Genomic DNA, 24,491 nt, shown 5'->3' on the forward strand with positions numbered 1-24,491 from the left:
GCGCTCAACCAATCAGCGACCGGGATTTTCCCGGTCTGAATTTTTATTTTTCATCTTAACTTTTGAGTACTTTAACAAAGTTTTATCAACTTTGTGAGGTAGTCTACTTGCAATTTAAGACTTCCCCTTTCGTTTGGTGGATAAAGCATGCAGATTACTTGAATTGGGTGGGAGATATAAGCGTTTAAACGATTACACAAATCGTTACACTTTCGCTTCGCGAAATTTTGGATTGACACCCGTAGACAGTGCCCTTAGGACAAAGTTCTTTGTCAAAATTGTCGTCTATCTCTTGAAAAAATAATATTCAAATGACTATCCCCCACCTATTAGCTATTTCGAAGGTTATTTTGAAACTTTTTCCTTCAGTACATTTACTCGTTTCTTTATGCACCCATAAACTCTGTTCCCAACTTTGAATTAATCAGCTGTTGAAAGGTAGTCCACATCTCAGCTTAGGATAGTAACTTCACACAAGTAATACTTAAACAACGAAATAAATAAAATGAAATGAAATTAACAGCAAAAAAAAAGTTCGGCTTATTTTTATAAATTCAATTTTACCAAAAGGAACAGAACATTTCCGAGACTAAATGAGTAAACTCAGAAAAAACTCATTTTTCATCAGATCAAACGATACAGAAAACTAGGATAGCAGGGAAAAAAATTACTCAAAGCGTGAAAAAATCGAAAAGTTGCTAATCCAGTTCCGACGATAGGTTGATTCCATGATTATCACTATACGCCAGGAAAAATCGAAAAACTGACCAGTTTGGCTCCGGCGATAGGTTAATAAGTGTTAACAAGTTAAAATTCAAGTGAATCAATAAAATAAATTTGGCTAAAGGTTCATCATAATCAACTTTTGTTCAGTATGAGAACCGCATCTAAAATAAGAAATAAATACAAATAACTATGTTTCATCCAAAACAATAAAAAAATCAAAATAATTGCAAAATTGTAGAGAATTACTCTAAGATAACATTTTTGTTTTCAAAGAGATGACAAAGTTTTAAGAGATTAATAGTGCAAAGTGTTTTTGATTTAACGTATTAATTATAGTTTACTTTCAAAAGTCCTACTTGCGCAGGAAACCCATGGTGTTTACGAACGTTTCAAAGATATAGGGGAAAGTGGGGCAAGTGTAACAAGCTAAGGAAATGCTCATTATAACCCATCAATAACGTTAAAAAATCGGTCGGATTTTTCATAATCATCTTATTCTAGGTCTTGACTAAGAATTTGCTAGAAAAAGTTATAAAAAAATCCTGTTTTTTAATGTAAAAATTGATTTTAAAAATTTTGATTTTCCGTACGTTCTTCTCAACTAGTGGGGCAAGACGAACAACCCGTTGGGGCAAGAGGAACAATTCATGTAACAACAACTGTTATCACTTAGATACATCAGATTAGAATGTATTTGAAACGTTTCTTTCATTTTTAGATTGAATAATAATATTTTACTAAAAAAATTATCGTTTTTACGAAAAAAAATATTACTCAGATGAAAAAAGGAAATTTTAAAAATATCACTATATTTTGCATGGACAATTTTTTTTCAACAATTGTTTATCAGTTTTTAAGTATTTTTATGTATTTTTTCCCAACAAAATATGTTGTTGCAGCAATTCGTAATTTGTTCCGTATTAAATACATATGTTACACTTGCCCCACCTGAACAAGATTTTTTTAAAACTCTCAACAAAAATAACTAAAAGTTAAATCATATCAGGCCACAAATCAACACTCAACACACTGGAACGACTACGACAAACAGGTATCCCCCAAGATGATCCCCAACTAACAACACTTAGCGAACGCACAGCATTGCTGAACCATTGCATCCAACTAAACCACACATTTTCTTTTGAAAACACAAAAATTCTAGACCGACACAACATAGAATCAGCCTTGCCCATCCTCGAAATGCTTCACATTTCTATTACACCAAACACAGTTAACAAACGTACAGATACCGAACAGTTAAATCCCATTTATGCTGGCATTATAAACAACCTAAAATGTCATAACAAACACAGACATGACAACAATGTCACTGTCGATTGTAACCCAACAGAAAATTAGACGAGTCCCTTTCCAATTCCCCAAAACACACAAACACACAACCAAAGTGAACAAGATAAAAGTGCACACGATAGAGCTCCGAACAACAACGACCAAAAAACAGTTAGAAACGACATCTAGGCGAAAAAGAGAATCCCCAAAAGCATTACCAAACCAATGCAGTAAGTCTCCACAACACAAATCCATACACTCCCGATCAAAAATATCGACCAATGAACAAACATTCAATTTTTATAGTTTTCTCGACGCCACAAAACCGACATTTTACAAATTTTACAAAACTGAACCAAGACAACCGAACACCTACGTACGAGTAAGTACACATACAAACACACAAAACACACAAAAATTAACGGAAAAACCAAAAACCAAAATTTTTAGTTTCCCTGAAGATGATTTAATAAAAATCGAAACGTTGGATAAAGTACACAAATAAGTGTTTGAGCTACTTTCAACGACTGCAAGCCGAAAATCCATCTCAAATTAATGAACACAGTCGAAAAAGTCACATTTGTTAAATCATACTTTTTAAAAGGTGCAAGTCATTGGTAGGGACACTACTGATCTAGGAAAAACGCATTTTGATAAAATGAGCCTTAAAACGAACCCTAAGCCTTATTTTGTACTTTCCAAATATTATAAGAAAATAAAGGTTTAGAGAAAAACTTAATTAAATCTTACGCCCCGTGGCGTGTACGTCGTTTTGGCGGATATGTGGTAGTAGAATCAGTTGATTGCATTGCTAGCAACAATTCCTCATACTGGAAATAATCAAAATTGTAAAAATTACGGCCTTTCGAGCGATTGTTCCTCTTGCCCCATATGGTCGTCTTGCCCCCACCTTCCCCTATGAGTTAATGCCTGTTCTATTGGTAGTTGCACTATTTCAAATCAAGTTTAGCAGTTTAACTGCGTCTGGTTCTTGATGTTATGACTCAGTAGAGTGACTTCAACTATCACATCCTTTCATGAAAAAAAAATAAAACTTCTCCCTTAGCAACCCTCCATTGAACTACAACTCGGCTTAATCCGACAGCATCGACGTTTTGGAAATTCCAACCATGTCGTCAATCATGTCTCACCTGGTCCACCGAAGGCGTGGGGCATTTGGCACATTATTAAATCTCACTCAATAAAGCGAAAAGCCAACAAAAAAAAAAGAATTGCCGGCGCAAATATCACCACAAAAAAAATCACAAGTCATGAATGCGGTACACCGACTGAACCTTTCTTCACCGGCTCAACATCCTCCTCCGACAAACCATCAATGGATGATGACGTCAAGCTGGGTGGACTTTGATCCAGCACCGACCCCCGAATTGCTGCTTAGCTGTCAAATTTATGCAAAGTATGTTTGAGGATCTCCAGTCCGCTTTTTTGGTTTCCAACCAACCCACCTTACCTTGTTCGAAGCGGACAAAGTCCATTCCTGGTGGATTACGTGTCGGTTGCAAATTCTGCAAGTCGGGGGGGTTCTTCAAGATTGACCCTTCTTCGAAAATAGTTGCCAACTCATGCTCTAAATCTGTCCGTCTGTGCGGTATTTATCTATTTAAAAATCCGAATCCAACCAGTCCCATTTGATGACGTCAAGTTCGTGGCCGCGGAATCCGTCAGCAGGTCAATTGTTTACCCTTCTTCGGTGTATAAGATATGCTGACCATGGCGGGTCGGCCCCCCGATGCCGAGTTTACCGCACGTGGTCGCGACGTCATCGAGTTGAGCCACTTTGCCTTGCTGAAGGTGCGTGCGTGCGCATGGTTGTTTAACGGTGAGCAATGTTTGTCGACCAACAAAGTGGTGCTTTTTTCCGGTGTTTCCTTTTTTGTGTGTGGAAGATGCCAATGAGTTTCGAATTTCCTTGTCTTTGAAGACGGTGAAAAGTGAGATAAATAGCTTCTTTTTTTTGCGCGGTAAGTCGGCACGCGTGTTGTGATATGAACGTATAAGCGGAGCTGACGTCGTACTCGGGAAAGTGTAAATATTTGGGTGGGTTGCGATGAGTTGTTCTGGCCAAGTATGGAGCTGTTGGTTGTCGAGACATTTGTTCGGGAAATAGTCTCCTTTGTATTGAATATGTTACTAAATAGCTAACTAATGATTTCATAGGGTTCGGTCAAAGATTAAAAGTTTAGACCTAAGTAGGAGGAGGTATGGTAACCATGGGAAAAAATGAGTTGTCAAAACCGTGAACAAGCATTCATGAGTTTAGGAATTAGGGTATTTTAACCATTAGTGGACCCCCTAGTAGAGCCGAAGCACATTTTTCACAAATTTTCAATATTTTAAGCACTTTTTCATAACCCTTTGAACAAAATAATGGAATCTGGAGTGTTTTGAACAATTTTGAGTATTTGTTTCATCAGTTTTTTGTTTTTGAGCAGAAAAATAGCCATTTGAAAAAAAAGTTTTTTTTGCCTGTTATGGACCCCCTTTTCCTATAGTGGACCCGGGTCCATAATCCGATTATGGACCCGGGTCCACAATAGGCAAACTGTTATTTTTATACCTAATTTAACCGATATTTGATGTTTTGATGCATTGTGTAGGTCTAATGATAGATATAATGAATAAAAGATGGATTTTGCTCATTTTTCATCATGAACAAATATTTTTTATTAACAAATTTGGCTTTGAACAACAAAAAAACCAAAAAGATATTTAAACAAATTTATTTCCGAAAAAGATCAAAGAAAACGTTTCAAAAACCACTGTAAACATAAAATAATTTTAAAAAAGTAATTTTGATGCACATTTTTTCATATTAAATACATAAATAGTTGACCAAAACTAAACAATAGATTTGTTTACAGTTGCTGATAAAACCACGCATGTTTATTTAAAAAAAATGTTTTGTAATTGATGCTTCAGTTAAGTACCATTAACTAAAGTTTTGATTAATTATAAATTCTTTCGGTTTCAGCATATTTGGTACTTTTAACATGAAAACATCTATATTTATACTCATAATTGAAAAAAAATATGTGTTTAGGTTGATTACAACAAGCATTTATTGTATATTTAAGACAAACTTTTGCTTAAATACACAGTTTTCTTTATTTTTGTAAGTTAAATTAACAGGGGTCCACTTTTGGAAAAGTTTAGATTTTCGTTGTCCTATATTGGACCCCCCTAATTTTCGCTCGAAAATGAGTAGTTCTTCGCTTTATTTTAGTAAAGTTTCTTAAACTTACATTATTTCGACCTGCTGAAGTTGAATAATCAGTCAAAAAATGATTGGATAGTTAATTCAATCATTAAATATAAATGCAGTTTTGTTGTGAAAATGCTAGTGGCCATGGCTGATTTCAGATGTCGAACTCAAAACACTTATTTTGGCTGAAAGGACACGTCAACGTCAGCCAACATTGTTTTAAATTATGCTGAACATGCCAAATTAAAGATTTGTAGACAAAAACACGCTTGAAATTGTGATTTCATTGATTTTTTCATCAAAAACACTTCAGAGGGTCCACTATAGGAAAGGGGTCCACTAATGGATAACGTACCCTACGAACACAGTGTTCAATTTACATGATCTCCGTGTAGGACATTTGCCACTGGTTTTTCGTCATCATTGTGACAAACGATGCGAAACTTATTTTCATGTTTTTTTTTTTTTAACAATAGTCGTTCCCATTTTACGTTTATTAAGAAGCAATGCCTTTTCCTTGCATATACATACAGCAATTCCCCACGAAAACAGTGAGATTTGAAAAAAAAAATGTCATAACAGGCTCAACATTGAAGTGGACCCAAAATAATTAAAATCGTATTTTTTATTTTGCCATTAGGGTGGTTCGAAAAATTATGATTTTCATCGATTTTCGCCAAATAACGTTTAAAAAAACTCACTCCATGCCATTCCAACCGAATTTAGCTCTCTTGGACGCAAATGAAAGGATATTGATTGAGCTTTTAGAGAAAAATAGTTTAGAGTTTCAAAAATCTAGCCTTATATTTGAAAAGCTCGTATGAACATTTAAAATTGGGTAAGGAGGTCTCAGGGCCAAAAAGCCTATGTTTGAAAATATTTTTATCGGATTCATTAGGGACCATCCACAAACGACGTGGACACTTTTTGAGAAATCTTAACCCAAAAATTATGCTGAAAAATGTAAAACATAATCCAAACATAATCTAAATTAACAGAAATCCAAGGAATGATCTGAGGATTTTTTTATTTGGTATTTTTTTGATAATACAGTCCAGACTCGATTATCCGAAGTTTCGATTAGCCGAAGTTCGATTATCCGAAGGTTTGTATAAAAAATATTGTTTTCTTATTTTTTTCCATTCTTCAAACATCAAATTCGAATTCTGTGACCCCATTTTAGTCAAATTTGAATGGTTAATTCCCTGTAATTAAAAAATGCATTTTTTCAATATTTAATTGACGCCATTTCGGTCGCCATCTTGGATTTTAAAAATTCTAAATAAGTTTAGAGTACCGTCAGTTGGGGTGACATTGGGTCTGGGGGGTGAGATTGGGTCAAAGTATTTTTTTAAGGATTTTACCATTTCTCAGGTACTTCTCAATGAAACTAAATTCTGTTAAAAGGGTTGTGCAAGGGACATCTTAAGGTGACTTTGCTGAAAAAAATCTCGTTCCTATAACAAATCCTGTCATTTTAGCAGCTGCCTAAAGTTGAGGTACGTTTTTGACCAAAATAATGACCTTTCAAAAAACCAACTTTTTTAATTTTTTGTAGGAATTGATCAAAAAGTACCCAAATGTTTTAAAATCTCTACTTCAAACTTTTTAGCATGTCAATACGATTCCCTCGAACAAGAAACACTGTTGGATGACTTGTTTTTACCATATCTTAGAATTTGATCATCATTTTAGTTTCATTTGACCCAATGTCACCCCCTCTAAAGGGTGAGATTGGGTCAATTTTCAAACGATTGCCATTTAAGGTAGAGTCCATCAAATTACACCTTAATTTGGGAAAATGTTAGTAAACTATCTAAGAACAATTCTACGATAAAAGATTTTCGATGCTATTTAATTTGTTTTTGTCATTAAGAAATTACGAGAGGTGTATCGTTTTTTGACCCTTAGTCACCCCTACTGACGGTAGGTTAAGGGTCATACTAAAGCTCAACAATCAAAAATAAGACAACTGAAAAACGTTTTTTTCGTGATTTGATTATCCGAATTCGGATTGCGAAGTGAAATTTTGCAAAGGCCTTCGGATAATCAAGCCTGGACTGTACGTAGTAAAAGCATTTTGTGCTGCTATTCTCCTAAAAAAATTGAACAATCAGGCTCGAAATTAAAAAAAAATGATGATTTTTCGCTTCCGTCTATTTTTGCGAAAACCTAAGCACCATTTGGACCTATTAACTCTCTTGAACTTTAATTCAAAAATCTAACCTAACATTTATAAAAGTCTTTTGAAGCTTTAAAATGACGTTTTGATGGTGTTTGGCCCAAAGAGTTTATGCCTGAAAATATGTTTAGCAGATTCCTCGTACTGTTTTAGGGTGAAAACAGTAAAATGAAAAAAAAAACGAGAAAAAAACATTTGTACCACTGAAAGTTGAATTCCTAAAAGACGTTCTTTTTTATTTTCGTTTTTTTTTTTTTGATAAATTTAAGGGGCTAAAAAGACATCTTTTGGGCGTGATGGTTCAAAATCTGGTTTAGGTAATATTTTTATGAAAGTTTCGCAAATCTGGCCAAAAATATATTCATAATATTTTTTTAAAGTAAGAGGTAATTTGCAACCGATTTTTTTTTTAAATTAAAATGCACCGTTCTCAAGTTATTGCTACTTTTTAGTATACATTTCTGATTTTTTTTGTGTTTTGAGTTTGAAAAATAATTCTTGAAAAAAAAACACCTCTAAAAAAATAAGCTGAGATTATTTTTAATGTTATTTCTGGAACTTTGAAAATCGGAGAATTAGTTTTGGAGATTTTGAGATGTTTGAGCCTCACAAAGAATTCGAATCGATGATAATGAATTTCTCGTCCCTTAATTAGCCTTTAATATTCAACTGACGTTTTCGGAAACTATTGGTAACATTTGCAATGTTAAAAATTCAAACTCTTGCTAAATTTTCTTTTCATCAGAATTGATTTCATTTTTTTAAAGTTAACTCTTAGGTCTTCAAATAAATAGTTTTACACTCAACCCCCGCTGGTTGGTCACTTTTTCGTTGGTTTGACAAAGTCAAATTAAAAAGTGACGAACAGTCACTTTTTACACGGCGCTCACGCACACTATCAGAACAAACGATTGGTAGTGTGTGTGAACTCTGTGTGAAAGGGGTGTCAATCTAAAAAGTGACCTCGTTGGTTTGACAACATTTGGTGTCAAACCATCGGGGTTTGAGTGCACTTATTTCATATTTTAGACCATATTATATATTGTTTTGCAATATTTTGGGGGAAATGCGTAAATTTGGCACAAAATTGGACTTCAGTCCAATCAAAATGTTTTTTTAGAAAATGACAAAAAATGGTGAAATGAAAATGGAATGCTAGCTAATTGATATTACTTGCAATAAAACTTGAAAGAAAGTAGTGCACAAATTTCGCAAGCCAACTCTCAACTTAGCTCACACGTGCCACTTGAAACGTGCACCAAAGGACCTAAGCATCGCAACTAAAGAGACCGAAACCGCGTGCAAGCTATAAGCTGGACTCCGTTCACAGAATGTATAGTTTAACTTCGTGTGTGAGATTCTCCGACGACGACTCGAGAGTCGAGAGCAGATCGTCGGCACTCGCGGTGTGTGGACGGATGGATGGATAAAAAGCTTTCATTCGGCTCAACCGGCAAGCATTCGTATTCGGGCTAGAGAAGAAGCAACAACTCGTAAGAGAGAAAGTGGGAAAATTTTGCAAGACCGCGGGAAAAGAAAATTGTTTCCAACGGTGGGTGTGAGTGAGGAAAATATTTCAAACAGCCAAACAAGTCCAGAACGCAATTTGGGGGTGTTGGCAGTGTGTAAAACAAGCAAGTGATTTATTGCATCGAATCGCGTTCAGCGGGTCAATATTTACTTAAGTTTTGTGCAATAAAGCAGAGAAAACAAGTTTAGTGTTGGGTGATTTGAAATACACAAACGGAACACATTAATTACGTTTGGAGTGATAAAATGAATACCGAAGAGTTTCGCGTGCACGGCAAACAGATGATTGACTACATCTGCGATTATGGGAAAACGATCGAAAGCCGGGACGTGGCCCCGACCGTGGATCCCGGATTCCTGCGCCAGATGTTGCCAGGTAGGTCAAGTTTTGGGACGATTTAGTGATGCAATTTCTGTTTTAGTTGTGGGGGGAGGGACCTCGATGATTTATGTTATTTTTGCCAATTAGCTGCTTGTCACCCACTGCGGGCCACACCACATGGTTGGCAAATTATCACTTGTCTCGTAAATTTCTCCCTTCTCGCAAGTCGCGGACGGTGATTGTGGCCAGCAAGAGGTGTTGAAAAGTTTGTCAATCCACCCATTAATCATCTAGCGGAGTTTCAACACTTACCTTTGTTGGTAAAAATCTGTAAATAAAAAATAAATGGAAAATAAGTCATTAAAGTACACAAAACAACAAAGTAGAGGCAACAATTTCAAAAATAGCAAAAGTCACGCGCCAAGTTGTAAACCAAACACGCGCCTAGAATTGGCTTGAAACAACAAAAGATGCCGGACGAACGTCACTAGGTCGACCCCACGGTACCTCAGCCGGTGGATTAACGGCTAATCCGGTTAGGTCATGCCCTTTTCGTCTTCGGTTGAGTTTTAAGTTTGAAAATAATTAGTAAAATTTCGATTTTTTTTTGTTTTGTTTGCATTTTGAAGATTACTGCCGGCTTGTCAGAGATCAGCGAATTTTGTCGTCTTTTAACAAGGTGCTAAATATGTATTTCGAATGTGATGAATAAGTGTCGATATCATCTGCATCAGTGATACTGCTGAGTGAAGATATAATTGTTGGTTGAAGTAGTCTTCAACTCCCGCAATTGTGAGAACCTGTGTCGATTTGAGAAAATCTGTATTATATCTTTTTTTAAATATACATGTTCATAAACATAAAAATTAGGAAAACATAAAATAATTGAGTTGAAACGTTGTATGTTAAAGTTAAACTATTTCATAAATATATAAATAGTCTCTTGAACCATTGTACAAGACATCGATTTCAAAACACGTGAGCTTCACTTTATCAGCTTCTGTTTGCTTTTTTATATTATCCCAGAAGCTGGTAGTGTTTGTTGACGGAAATAGATATTAGGTATCATAGTACCTATAAATAAATAAATTTCGCATTGAAATAACACTTTCAGACTTGCTGTAACATAAATGGCGCAAAATTTTAAATTCCATGATTAGAAAATATTTTCAATGATCTAAAAAAAAATCAGACCTGAATGGATTAAACCGGGGTGACTTTGACAGTTTGCAGATTTATTGCAAAATGAAAAGAACGTAACAACTACGAAAATAATAACCTCTACAAAGTTTAAGTTTGTAGAGAAAAGTAAATTGAATTGTCGTAAAGCGATTTATATTTTAAATTCTCTGGACAGATTCATACAAAGAGTACCGTAATCTGGGTCTGAATAGGGATAGCAGTTTTTTGAGCACTTAAAGTTTTTAAATTTGGAAATGGATGTACACATTTTGTTGGTCTGAGTCTGTTCTAACTGAAACCAACCAGAAAAATCAAAAAATTATGCTCCAACATGGTTAACCCTCTAACGCCCAGAGCTGTTTGCTTATCGTAAAAATAGTAAATGGCTTAATTTTGGTACAATAATGCAAGAAATACTTTACTTTGACCCACAAACATCGAATTGAGGCAAAAAAGTAGAATTTGAAGTGGTGCACCAGAGCACCATCAGGAAGATGAGCAACTTTTTTTTAAACCACAAAATCTCGTTTTCTTCAAATCTATTGGTTCATTTGTTTGAAAACGCTTCGAAATGTGTTAAAAACTACTTATTCTTTGCTGTAAGACCATATTTCTGAAGTATTAACTACAAATTCTAAAATCTCTGCATTTTCAGGTTTCTTTGATTGGCTCATTCAAAACCCACAAACAACCATTTTCATGAAAAAATAAGGAAAATAATAAAATTATCGGTCTAATAACAATGTTTTGTCTTGTTTATGAATAGTCAAAACGTTTATAAACTTTTGTTTTGATAAAAATAAGCTTTTTCTGTAATTTAGAAAAAAGTGCTCCTGAATATTTAGTTGCTCATATGCCTAGGTGGTGCTCTGGTGCACCAAATGAAAAAGGTTAAAAAACACTTAAAACCGGTCCAAACTCACAATGTTATTCACAGGGGTTCTTGTCCAAGGTTCAAATGATAGCAAAACATTTTTTGTTTCATAAAATTTTGTGTTTGGTATTTTTTACGGGCTTTCGAAAACAGGTCTTATTTATTTCCCTAAAATTGGCCCATTTTTGTTTACATTTCACACTGTAACTTTGCTTGTGCTTAACCAAATTTGATGAAATTTGGGGAGATGTTAGTATACATTCTACATGAACACCTGCAACCTAAAGCATCATGAAAAGTTGTGTCAGTTCCGAGATATTTGAGTTCAAAGTTTTGGTGCTCTGGAGTAACCATGGGCGTGAGAGGGTTAAAACTGCTGTCCCAATTCGCCCCATGTGTCCCAATTGACCCCAGTTTACGGTAACAAAATAAATTTTATTTTGTTTCGTTTCAAGTGTTAATACAATATAATTGCACAATATCTGCAAATCCCTAAGCCTGGATTTTTTTTTGTAATTCATCAAAATCGACTTGAATGGCAGTTAAATTTGAAATCTTTATGAAAAATCTAGTGGAAGTTAATTTTAAACAATATAATAAGCCGTAGCTAAGGTTTTTTTTTTAATGATTATCCTTCAAAATTGCCCAAAAACTCAGTTTTCACGGGGCATTTATCGAGGTATGGACTGTTTTTTTTTTCTAGAAGAAAAAACTGCACTTTAATTTTTCAACGGCCTAATCATTTTTCCAATCCAATGTAACCTTCCGTTTGCGACTTAGGGTGACTTGTCACAAACACAAACTCAAAACACAAAGCAGTTTATTTTGTTGTAAAAATTATTAAAAAGGTAAATGTTTTCAGCATCCTTTAGATTGTTCAGCTTTTGTAATTTTGTAGAGATTTTCTCTCTATGTGAACGTCAAAGACAAATCTTTTGATGTGAATTTCACCCTTATTGATGCCTATACGGATTATTCTAATTATCGTCATCTTAAAAAAAGTCAGAGCGTGTCGTTAAGTTCTTAAATAATTGTAAGTTCAATAAATCGTTGCATTTCACGAATGATTTTGAAAGTGAAACACGAATTAGCTCATCAAAATTCAAACAAATTCAAGTTTACCGATCCACAAATACCGCAAATATGATGTAACGCTGTTCAAACACCACGCGTCTCCTCCAACCACGTTTGCATAGCTGAGAAGACGTCGTGGAGTAGCTCGTGGCGATATTTACCGATTTGTGTAGTAGGTATAGTAACTTATCGCGATTCAACCAGAAGAACTCTGTCTCTTCACGTCATCGCGGTGAGCTCGGCTGACTGTCCGGTAGCAGAAGCGACGAACCCGTCGGTTCGGGGAATCACATCGCCTTCTGAGATTTTTTTTTGTTGCTTCGTTCTGCTCTCTTTCAAACAAAGTAGGTATGACCACATTGCTGACCACGTCGACGGCTTGTCTAGTGTAAACATGAAAGCCGAACTGCTCGTTTCGGATTCTTTTGAAGTGGGATTTTGTTTCGCCGTCGGCGAAATTGTTTTCAGTTGTTCCTCGCTACAGTAATTAGCATATTTGAAACCATTTCTCTGTTTTTTTTTTTCATTTTGCAGATGAAGCACCGCAGAAGGGCGAAGACTTTAAGCGGATGCTCGAGGACGTCGAGGGCAAGATCATGCCGAATATGGTGCACTGGAACCATCCGCGGTTTTTCGCGTACTTCCCGTCTGGCAACTCGTACCCGTCGATCCTCGGAGAGATGCTGAGCAGTGCGATCGGGTCGATCGGTTTCTCATGGGTAAATATTTGTGACCACTTGAGGCGGAGTGTGTTGGTTTGTGGACAGAACTCTTGATGATTTGGCTTCTTCTCGCAGGCTTCCTCACCGGCTGCTACCGAACTGGAGGGAATCGTAATGGATTGGTACGCGAAGGCGCTGGATTTGCCGACGTTCTTCCGGAGTGATTCGCCGGGGTCACGCGGTGGAGGGGTTTTGCAGGGATCGGCCTCGGAGTGTGCGCTGGTGTGCATGATGGCCGCGCGGTACCGGACAATCCAGAAGCTCCGTGGTTCGGATATTTCCGTGCACGAGAGTGTCTATTTGCCACAGTTGGTGGCGTACGCTTCAAAGGAGGCGCATTCATCGATTGAAAAGGCAGCCAAAATGGCAATTGTCAAGTTGAGGGTGCTGGAGACCGATTCTCGGGGGGTGTTCCGAGGGAATACCTTGCAAGAGGCTATTGAAAAGGACTTGCAGGCTGGATTGACACCGTTCTTCGTGGTGGCCACGGTTGGTACGACATCGGCATGCGTCTTCGATAACCTTGTTGAAATTGGACAAGTTTGCAAATCGGTTCCGAGCATCTGGTTCCACGTGGACGGAGCATACGCAGGTAACTCCTTCATTCTTCCCGAGATGCGACACTTCAAAGAAGGTTTGGAATATGCCGATTCGTTCAATACGAATCCAAACAAGCTGCTTCTCACAAACTTCGACTGTTCGGCCATGTGGGTTAAGGACACGAAACTGCTAACCTCAGCGCTGGCCGTCGACCCGCTGTACCTGCAGCACGATCACAACGGAGCCGTTGACTACCGCCACTACAGCATACCGCTGAGCCGCCGCTTCCGGGCACTCAAGCTTTGGTTCGTATTCCGGTCGTACGGAATCGCCGGCCTGCAGAAGTACATCCGTAATCACATTACATTAGCGAAGCAATTCGAGGGACTCGTCAACAAGGATGACCGCTTCGAGGTTCGCAACGACGTCAACCTGGGACTCGTCTGCTTCCGGCTTAAGTGAGTCCTTTCAAAATGACTTCGACTTAACTAAATATTAATACCAACATCCCTCTTCCAAACAGACACAACGACTACATCAACCGGGACCTGCTCGCTCGCATCAACAGCTCGGGCCGGTTCCACATGACCCCGGCCAAAGTGGGCGGCAAGTACATCATCCGGTTCTGCGTAACGTACGAGCATGCCACCGCCGAACACATTGGTAAGCGCGCTGATGCAACAATAACACGACACGTGTGAACGTGTCAAGCTTAATTCCTTCCACGTGGTCGCGGCCAAAATTTGCATAATCAGTTCATTAACCAACCCACCCCTTCATCTCTTAGACTACGCCTGGGAGGAAATCAAAAACTTTGCCGAAGAAACGCTCGCCGCCGAGGGACCGGCTGACGCCGACGTGGTCGTCAAGGTACCCATCATCGCCAAGAAGCCCCCGAAGAAGCTCACCCGCAGCATGTCCACCCGGTTCTCGTTCACGCGTAGCGTGTCCCGCGAGATCTACGAACGGCAAAACAGCCGGTAAGATCCACTACAACCCTCCCCCTACCCCACCAAGACTCGCTGGTCCTAATCCGTGTGTCCATTTCCTTTTCAAAACAAAAGGTCCCAGCTCACGGACGGTGCCACCCCGGTGGTCATCATGGACACCGACGAGATTCTGCAAAGTTTGCAGCGGGCGACGGTGTCAGCCCGGCTAAACGGTGGCATCCAGAAGCAGCACGAGCTGTACGAAACGGACAGCACGGACGAGGCCAGCAACTGACTAGCTACGGCACGCTTCTTTCGCCGGAGTTTGCGGCGCCGCCACCAGCAGTGCAAGTCCAAGAGCTGCTCCAGTATTAGACAAATGTGATTTTTATAAAACGTGCCTAGACTTTAGCTGCTATCACTTCTCAGTGCTTTTGTACTTTATTTATTATGCTATGCCATTGAAATATATTTTATTCGCCAAATCATCAAGTATTATTAGGATAAGGGTCATTGTATAGATGTATTTTACATGTGCATTTCTATGATGACGGCTACCATGACCATCTACCCAATTGAACAAGTAACCTACAAATGTGTATAAAGAGAACAGTTTGCAATAAAGTCATATTTATCTATAGAAGTTGGTTTTATCATCAGTATGTTTCTACGATGTTCACACGAGGGCTTGTAAACATTCGACATTTCCATCAAATGGGTACTAAGCGCTTCCCCCATGACTGCATTTAACACATTGGCTTTCTTTCACACATTGTTAAACATTTCAAAAAATATGTTTTGGCAAATCTGGACATACGGGGTGAATAGGGACAGCTATGTTAGCTATGCTTTAACTCAATACATCATATTTGTAATTTGTTCATGTAAGAACGTAAGGGAGTTTGGGGCAATTTGGACACCCCTTCAAAAATCAACTTTTCTTCGGATATAAAGCGAAAACGGCAATTTAAGTGACAAAGCTTGGACGATGTCTGAGATATGTTCATACAAAACTTGTGCATTTCTAGAGTTTTTATGGATGAAAATCTGATTACTGCACATTTGGCGTTCAACTAAACTCTAATGTTGACGGGTTTTTATTAATTTGTATGAAATTTCTAATGCTGGTCTACAATATTATTTAAATTGAAGGGTTACGGTATGTTGAATTTCAAAAATGGATCGTTTCAACTTAATTAGTTTTTTTATAGAGATTGGTTTAGATAAATCTAAATGATACCCTAATCACTAAAAACATTACTTGTGCCTAATCCAGAATCAATGTTTAAATCATTTCAGAATGAATGATTATATTTTTCTACTACACTAAACTATTAATTATCATCCTTTTGAATTATCATTAAATTACAAAAACATTATTTATTGATGAAATATTGTGAGCAAAAAAAAACATAACAAAATATAAAGCAATTACAAAACAAGGGTGAAGGATAAAAAACATGCTCAAAAAATCAAATGTAATCTTATTCTTCAACATGTGTCCAAATTACAAAAGATGTCCATATTACCCACAATGTATATCCATATTACCCCATAAGGGTGTCCATATTACCCCCACCAAAAATGTGGGGGTAATTTGGACACCTTTTAATCTTTGCGATAAAAATGAGTTTTTTATCAAAATTTATAGAAATTAATGACATTTTTACATCGAATGTGATATCTCTGGTGCCATCTATATTCCATTAAAATAGCCCGTGGTAGAGCAATTTCCTTAGGGTGTCCAAATTACCCCACAATTCCCTACATCAACAAAAAGGTTTCTACATTTAACGCTTTGAAATACTCTAAAAACTAATGTCTTTACTTTGACTGTAATCTGAATTCGCGACATTTAACTGCAGAGCAATTCTTTACCAGAACTAGAAATGGATTTTATTTGTATTTTTTTAATTTGGCTCAAACTTTGTGGGGGCCTTCCCTATGACCAAAGAAGCCATTTTGTGTCATTGGTTCATCCATACAAGCCTCCATACAATTTGAACAGCTGTCCATACAAAAATGGTACGTAAATATTTGAAAATCTGTAATTTTACTTCTCGGGTGAGTTTTCAAAAAGCCGTAAGAGCCACCGTGACCTCGAACACTAATATCCGTATTTCTCCAAATTTCAACAAAATTTCTTTTATTTTTAGTTTGTGGCACTTGTAGATGAATAATCTTAAGTAAAAATAAAGTAAAGTAAATCTTTCCCAGTTCCTGAGGGGAACACCCTTGAAGGGTTTCGGAGCCGGCATTTACAAAGCGGATTCAGTGGCAATTTCATTCTCAACTTAATGTTAACATGTTAAGGTTAATGCTAGCATTCCATAGGTCGCCTCTCCCTAAGGTGTCGTGATAAGGTCCAGTTTGTGACGATGGACTACCTTCCCTTTACTAAGCAATCGATTCCAGAAGGGAGAAGATCACCAGTTGTGTTGGTCCGAGCCGGGATGTGAACCCCGATCTACCGCTTACGAGGCGGAAGCGTTACCACTGGGCATTTTTGAAATTGGTTTTACGTAAGTAAGTACGTCTAATACCGAGACAAAAAAACTTCGTTTACCATGGCTTTTTTACGGCTTTTCGAAAACTAATCCGAGACTTGATCAATTTGGTGTCTTCGGCAAAGTTGTAGGTATCAATGAGAAATTTTCCAAAAAAATAGGTACACGGAAAAAATCTGATTTGTTTAATGATTTTTTTTTTTCAAAAAAACCAAAATCCGTACTTTTTTTAATTTTCGAGATTTTTTTATATGTTTTAGGGGACCAAAACCCGCAAATTTTGAGCCATAGAGAAATATGGTTAAAAATGTTGCCGTCTAGTTATAAATTTTCGAAAAATAGTTATTTTTGAAGAAAAAAAATTAAATTTCATACATAAAATTTGTTTGACCCCTTACCTTATTTATTATTTACTAGTATTTACATTTGTATGGAATTGTCCACGACGGGGGAGGGGAAGGGGGATGAGGGTCTGATGTTTCTAAAAAGTGTCCACGTGGTTTATGGATGGTCCCTTACTAAACTATTTTAAAATAAGCTTGTATTTTGGATTTATGAATTCGAATCAACAACTTTATTATAAGTAGTGATTTTAGTAAGGTTTGCTGAATAAATTTATCAGATTAATAATGTATAGTAGGGTCAAATTAAGAACATTCACTCTATGTTCTATAAAATTTAACAGACAAAAAAGGCGCTGTTTTTTATTACAGAATCTGATGAAGAATAAAGTAAGGAACTCACCTTTGCTTATGGGCGGTTCAGCGTGCTCACAGCTTTTCACTGCACTATTTTTCAGTGAATTTTCCGTGAAAATATGCACTTTTCACTAAATTATCACAAAATAGCCGCACTGTTTCACGATTTCACAAACTATCGTCAACAAAAACACCGCCACCGTGTTCAAAGTTCACACGCGCCGATCAGCTGTCACCAGGTCACCACAGAACATAAACAACCTACCAGCGGCGCCGTCCAATTTCTTCAAAAAAGTGGGAGCCTTGCATCACGCGCCGTTACACACAAGCCGCGACTCACTGGGCAGCTGCCAGCAAACGTCACAACAAACAAACAAAAAACGCGATTTCGGCGATTTCAAACGATTCGAGGCGCGCGCGTTCCGTTCTGCATTTGTAAACAGACTTTCGTCGCGAGCGGTCGTGTTTCGGTTTCGAGTCCGCGGGTTTCGGTCCAGCTCCGTCCAAGTGAATGATTGTCCGGTGTGAAGTGCAGTAGTGAATAGATCAAGTTAACCCCGTCGTCGAAATGCCCACCTGGAACCAGATTCAGTCACAGCTTCGGCACCCCAACAATCCGGTTGTGTTTATGGACATAACCGTCGGAACGTCGGTTAGTGACCGCGACATGGGGGCCGTTTTGGAAGCTTGTTTGTGAGTAATGTTTTGTGAATTTGCAGGAAATTGGCCGGATGGTGTTTGAGTTGTTCGCCGATGTAGTGCCGAAGACGTGCGAGAACTTCCGGCAGCTTTGCACCGGCGAGCACAAGAAAGACGGAGTTCCCGTGGGTTATAAGGGGTCCTCCTTCCATCGGGTGATCAAGGACTTCATGATTCAGGGTGGTGATTTTGTGAATGTACGTTTTTTATGGCTTTATAATTATTCAAGAGTAAAGAAAATGACGCTTCTTTCCCTCAACAGGGTGACGGAACGGGCGTGATGAGCATTTACGGTAACAACACATTCCCGGACGAGGGCTTCATGCTGAAGCATGAAGCTCCCGGTCTGCTTTCGATGGCCAACAGTGGGAAGGACACCAACGGTTGTCAGTTTTTCATAACTTGCGCCAAATGCAACTTCCTCGATTACAAGCACGTTGTTTTCGGTCGCGTCCTCGATGGCCTGCTTATCATGCGCAAGATCGAAAATGTCCCGACGGGACCGAACAACAAGCCCAAACTTCCGGTCGTGATTTCGCAGTGCGGACAGATGTAGGATATTTCGTAGATTAGAGTGTAAGCAGAATCGTACTATTGTTAAAAAGTCCGCACACCAGCACCGGCCGAAATGGTCCGGATAGTGTCCGGACTCCAGCAAGGATAACACAACACATACACATAAATACAGCCAGCCAGCACAGAATCGTAAGTTATGTTTTTCCACTTCTAATTATATCACATTTTCCCTGAAGAGGTAGCTAGTATTTGCTTCCTAAGGAGAGGGTGGTGTGGAAAAAGTTAACCTTGATTTCTACGACGATGTTGATGGAAAAGGGGGAAACCATAAAAATACGAGGATTCGTAATTTTTTGCTGTATTACCCGTTTCATTAATAAATTTCTTAAGCCTTGTTTTTTTTTAAGAAAAAGCTTGTTTTTTATATGTTTAAACATTAACGAATTATTCTCAAAATCTACCATTTTTAAATTCTTACATCTGTAAAAACTTATAATCTTGAATTGTATAGTTGAAGATTCTGAAATTTCTTAATATTCAAATCTTAAAGTCCCAAATTTTAAAATCTTTTTTTTTCTATTTAAAATGTCGACTAACAAACCAAATTCATAATATTTAATTTCTATATTCTTATTTGCTTTAATGTTTAAATACCTAAATTCTATGATTTTTTAATTGTAAGGTTTCTTATTTTCCTACATTTTTTTTATATTATTCAAATCAAAAATGAAAAAAAAAAAAACTGAAACAAACCTTGAATTTCAAAGTATCAAATTCATAAATTCTCTTTGAAATATGAAACCTTTAATCCTAAAATTTAAATTCCTCAATTCTTAAATCTAGAGTTAAAGGTGCTATTATAACACATGATTTAAAAAAAAATGCTGGAATTATTTAACTCTAAATTGTTAAATTTTAAAATTGTTAAATTTAAAAATTCTTAAATTAATAAATTCTTAAATTATTAAATTCTTAAATTATTAAATTCTTAAATTTTAAAATTCTTAAATATGTCTCAGCCAACTTAGAAAAAACGTGGTGTTATGGTGTGGCCTTCTTTGCTTTTTTACATTTTCAGACTCTCAAAATTTGGCCAATTGGGCCAATGGGAACCTGTTCTGACTGTTCCGGATTCGGGAACCAGTGGCATGACATGACATTTTTATTAAATTTATTAAAAATGTTTTTGCCACTAGAATTTCAAGATTCTCATTCAAGATCTGAATTTATCTAAAACCAGAATCATAAATGTCCTTGAGCGAGTTGTGGCCAGGGAGCTATAACCACGGCAAGTAGTGTCCAGGGCATTTGTGGAAATACGATGTCCCATCCAAGAGGGTCCATGAGCACCAAAACTTCTTAGCATGGTGCTCCCAACGATTTATTGCCATAACAAACAGGAACGTGAGCGGGGGATCCCCACGTTTCTTCCTCCCCTGTAGATTCAGAAATGTGTTGTTGTATGAACATTCGTGCTCAAACTCAATCCAATTCAACGAATCATCTTTGCGGTTAACTTTACGCAGTTGGCCTGGCCATTTTAACGATTGTGATGTTTTTTTTTTTTTTTCTTTTTTTTTCATTTATTGCATTGGGGCACTGCAATTGTTAATAATGACAAGAGGATGCTAGGCGTTAATCAACCTAAGGCATTTTCCAGGATGCCCTTGAAAGACTGGCTGCGCTAGGTTAGATTAGATTAGAACCAGAATCATAAATGTCCTTAATTGTTAAATCTTAAATTCTTAAATTCTTAAATTAAAAAAAATTATTCAATTCTTTAATTATTTTCAAATAAAATTTTGTATTTTATATGTTAATATTGTTTTATTTAATGTTTTGGTATCGGACAAATTTTTGTGTTTTGTTTATTTATTCGAATATTTTGCAGCTTTGTAATTTTTTTTATAATTTTGTAACTTGGAATTCATGTTATTGTAGAATTAATTTTTTTTATAATCTTTGTTTTAATATTTTGTTCATTTGTAGTTTGTATTTAGTTTTTTTGAATTTTTTTTACATTTTATAATTTTGATATTTTTAATTTATGATTTTGGGAGTTACTTTTTAAAGTATTTTTTAAGAGCAGTCCTGTTACCAAATTATTCAAAAGCTATTAGCAAAGTATTTTTTTAAAGCTAATTTTTTTTTTATCAAGAGAAACGGCAATTCAAAATCTCAACGGAAATTTATCAACGAACACTAACTCAGCAATTATGTTATAAATCAAATGTCCAAGTAGGATTATGAATGATTATTACGCTCGTAGAACAAACCCTATTCTGCGACGCTGACCTTATTTCCGTTCTTGGCCGGTTTGATTGCTTGCCACGGTCGGTCCCAGGCCGTAGATCGATCGGTCAAGTTTAGCCTGCTGACCTTGGGCAGCTAACAATTTTATTTCTTATATACCTCTGTGATTGCCGAGGACCAGCTGACCGCACAAATGGTTCCTTTGCATGGGGTGGGAGCCACCCCGGCGTAACCGCTAATCATTCCATTTCCGGCAGCGTGGCGTTAGCTGCAGTGCTAAAACATGTGCGGCTTTTGGGGCCTCCCTTTTGATGATAATCGAGGGACCGTTTTGCCTTTGAATGGGTTGAATTTCCTTCGAATTAGTCGCCTTTTCTGAACAGATTTGGCTTGTGAATGCGAAAGAGTCAACCGTCTTTTTATGAACTCATCGTCGGAGCCGTTAGGCCCCAAAATGGAATGCTGATAATAATTTTTATGGACAGTTATATGGAAATCGCGGAAAATGCCCGCGTTGTGGCGGGAGTCATAATTTTGCGCCAGCGGTCTGTTTACTTTTCTCGAGGAAGAAATGTGGCACATTCCCGGCACTTTTTTTTTAAATAATCGGCACCAACCTAGCTTTTGCGATATTTTTTTCTGTACGGTCAATAAGCTAAGCTATTTTTTTTAAAGTATGCTTCCACACTGCTAGGAGCATTAACTCCAGATTTCCCCTTCGACAATCATTACTTACGCCGGAAAGCACCGAGCTTGCGTGCTGGGAGCGCATTACCTTCTCCCCTTTTTCCCCCCCGTCGTATTTCTAGTTTTGACTTTGACGAGGATATGCCAGAATTAAGGTGGGAGGGAGAATATTCTGACCACCACTTTGGTATGCAAAACTCGGCCTCCATCCACCGTCGGTGCCTCGAACGAGAAGGAAAGGAGTGGGGTTTTGTGGGTGAGGATTTCATATCTCGCCAGATGGGTGCCATGGGTGAAGGTACTTGAAGACTCATTACGCAACCGCGGGAGTCCGGCGGGGATGATGAGGGTCGACCGGAGCACTTTGGCTGTCGGAATGTGCTAATGAATTTAAGGGCAGGTTATGCTGGAAGGAAAGTAGGGGGGATTTATGAAAATTTATAAATATTATTCTTACCATTATTCAGTATTTTTACATCAATGCTAATTAGGAAAACTACCAATAATTCCAATAAAGTAAGTATGTTGAGGAAGTGGTTATTCTATCAAAAGTAATGAAAAAATTAATGGAATATTAAATACTTTTCAGCGATGAATTTTAATTTTTCATCGAAATTACAAAAAAAAAATGCAAACAAAAGTCAATATGCGAAAAATTTGCGAAGTGCCGTATGTTAACTTTTCTCAGCATTTTTTGATTGGTTTAAATTTAGAAAATATATGTCTTAGGACGCCATTTTTTCTCATTGTTTCATACGATCTCTATACTACTTTACGGTTCAAACAAAAGTGCTTTGTATATATTCGAACATCTGTATCAAAAAAAAAAAAAAAAAAATAATAAAATAAAATAAAAAAAGGAGGGACGAGAATTTTCAGGAAACATTGTTACATTCTGAAAGAAGTGCGATTTAAACTTTGAAAAATATTTGCAAAGGCTTAAATTAAAAAAAAAAAAAATCTAAAGCATCAAAAGAATATTTACAAAAAAAAATTTCACAGTACCATAACTTTTGAATTTTTGTAAATTTTTGAATATAAAAAAATATTGAATATAAAAAATATAAATAAATAGGCCATCATTTTCTTCCCCATCCGACGGAAGGCAAGATCAGACAAGTCTCGTCTCGAAAAATGTCACCTGGGCTGACTGGGATCGCACCCAGGCCAACTGGCCGGACCCGAAATTTTTTATATTTTCCAAATCTTTTGATTTTTGTAAGCAGAATTTTTTTTTTTAATTTTTAGGTTTTAATTTTTTTGTGCTTTTGAGTTTTTAATGTTTTTAATTTTTTTTAATTTCTTGATATTTGTTATTTTGTATAATGTTGGTTCTTTTTCCTTTAAAAAAGTATTTTTTTTAATTTATGCATTTTTGAAGTAATTCTTTTTAAATTTATAAATTCCAAAAAAAAATCCAGAAAAATTAATAGAACTTCTAAAATTTAAAAATTCTAAAAATAAAACTTATTAAGTCTAGGGGAGCGTTCTTTTATTACGTAACGCGAAAAATCGGACTTTTAGACCCCCTCCCCCCCCTCGTAACAAAATTTCCATACAAATTTTAAAAATTTTGTATGGAGCACGGCCTCCGAACCCCCCTCCCCCCCTACTGCGTTACGTAATAAAAGAATGCTCCCTAGTATTTTTTTCAATTTATGCATTTTGAAAGTTAAATTATTGTTCTTTAATTTATAAACAACAGAAACAAAAACTCTAGAATTTATAAAAAAAAATCCTAAATTAAACTTTTTTTTATTTACAAATTTAAGGGGCTACGATAGGCTTTTTAGGCTATAATTTAACTCAAAAATGACGAACTTTTCGTCACAGTGTCCTGATGCAAACAATGATCGAGCTCGAGCTGTCACATTCCTGCGAAATATGTTGGCTGACATATCGGGCAGTCAGTCAGAAGAAAATCAGCTAAAAATCGCCTGAGAAAAAACTTTTGCTAGAAAGAGCTAGCAAATCTGATGCAAACAAACCCCCAGCTGACATTTAAACACACTTTGATGAAGAAGCCTTAGAAAGCCTTATACATGTTAATCGGCAAAAATTGTCAAGGACTGGTATAAGCACACATTTTCAAAAAAATTAAGATTTGAGAAAAACAAAAATGTTTGCGAAAAAAAATGTGCGGTACTAAATATCGAAAACTTTTATAACTTCTAAAGACATTTAATTAACCCAAAAATTTTAAAAATGATTCTAAACGCAGGGAAATGCGCTGTTGTTTTTTGAAAAAATATTTTCTGTTAAAGAATTTTCTGTAATATGACATTTCTGTAACAACTTTTCAATAGGGCGAAACCCTCAGATGTAAACAAACTGAGTTTTTGTCAGAATCATATTGTTCTCCGTTTTCGTCGAGTGGACTGTATTTTTCCTTGAATTTCGATTTTTTTCTCTCCGCGAACGGATCAAGTAAAAACGCGCGCGTCTGGCTTTTTCGGTTACACGCTAAACTCTTATCGCTTTATTTTGAAGTAACCTTAGATACACGGAAAATAGAAAAAGGCTAAACAAATAACAGT

General features: G+C 36.8%; 3 protein-coding genes across 3 annotated transcripts in view; 2 read left to right on the forward strand and 1 right to left on the reverse strand.

Moving 5' to 3' along the window:
* The window catches only part of LOC120422862 (uncharacterized), a 55,038-nt gene extending 37,000 nt beyond the window's left edge, over positions 1-18,038 (reverse strand). The window contains exons 1-2 of the mRNA XM_039586411.2: positions 17,846-18,038; positions 9,586-9,601 (exon numbers count right to left, since the gene is read on the reverse strand). The gene's annotated coding sequence lies outside the window, so the exon portion shown is untranslated. The remainder of the gene's footprint in view (positions 1-9,585; positions 9,602-17,845) is intronic.
* Positions 8,869-15,079, forward strand: LOC120422861 (aromatic-L-amino-acid decarboxylase). Its single transcript, XM_039586410.2, has 6 exons — positions 8,869-9,327; positions 12,938-13,122; positions 13,201-14,123; positions 14,189-14,328; positions 14,453-14,645; positions 14,730-15,079. The coding sequence occupies exons 1-6, from the start codon at positions 9,198-9,200 to the stop codon at positions 14,887-14,889; spliced, it is 1,731 nt and encodes a 576-aa protein (XP_039442344.1). The 5' UTR covers positions 8,869-9,197; the 3' UTR covers positions 14,890-15,079.
* A 135-nt stretch (positions 18,039-18,173) lies between the features above and the next one.
* LOC120422859 (peptidyl-prolyl cis-trans isomerase H) lies at positions 18,174-19,320 on the forward strand. Its single transcript, XM_039586408.2, has 3 exons — positions 18,174-18,451; positions 18,519-18,695; positions 18,761-19,320. Exons 1-3 carry the CDS (start codon positions 18,368-18,370, stop codon positions 19,052-19,054), a joined length of 555 nt encoding a protein of 184 aa, XP_039442342.1. The 5' UTR covers positions 18,174-18,367; the 3' UTR covers positions 19,055-19,320.
* The last annotated feature ends 5,171 nt before the right edge of the window (positions 19,321-24,491 follow it).

The sequence above is a fragment of the Culex pipiens genome, chromosome 3 (genome assembly GCF_016801865.2).
Source record: "Culex pipiens pallens isolate TS chromosome 3, TS_CPP_V2, whole genome shotgun sequence".
Taxonomy (NCBI): Eukaryota; Metazoa; Arthropoda; class Insecta; order Diptera; family Culicidae; genus Culex; species Culex pipiens.

Excerpts from the sequence above, each read along its gene's own strand:
- LOC120422859 (XM_039586408.2), top strand. The coding sequence starts at position 18,368 with ATGCCCACCTGGAACCAGATTCAGTCACAGCTTCGGCACCCCAACAAT. Across the intron at positions 18,452-18,518 it reads ACATAACCGTCGGAACGTCG|GAAATTGGCCGGATGGTGTT; the intron begins GTTAGTGACCGC and ends GTGAATTTGCAG. Across the intron at positions 18,696-18,760 it reads AGGGTGGTGATTTTGTGAAT|GGTGACGGAACGGGCGTGAT; the intron begins GTACGTTTTTTA and ends TTCCCTCAACAG.
- LOC120422861 (XM_039586410.2), top strand. The coding sequence starts at position 9,198 with ATGAATACCGAAGAGTTTCGCGTGCACGGCAAACAGATGATTGACTAC. Across the intron at positions 13,123-13,200 it reads GGTCGATCGGTTTCTCATGG|GCTTCCTCACCGGCTGCTAC; the intron begins GTAAATATTTGT and ends TTCTTCTCGCAG. Across the intron at positions 14,124-14,188 it reads CTCGTCTGCTTCCGGCTTAA|ACACAACGACTACATCAACC; the intron begins GTGAGTCCTTTC and ends TCTTCCAAACAG.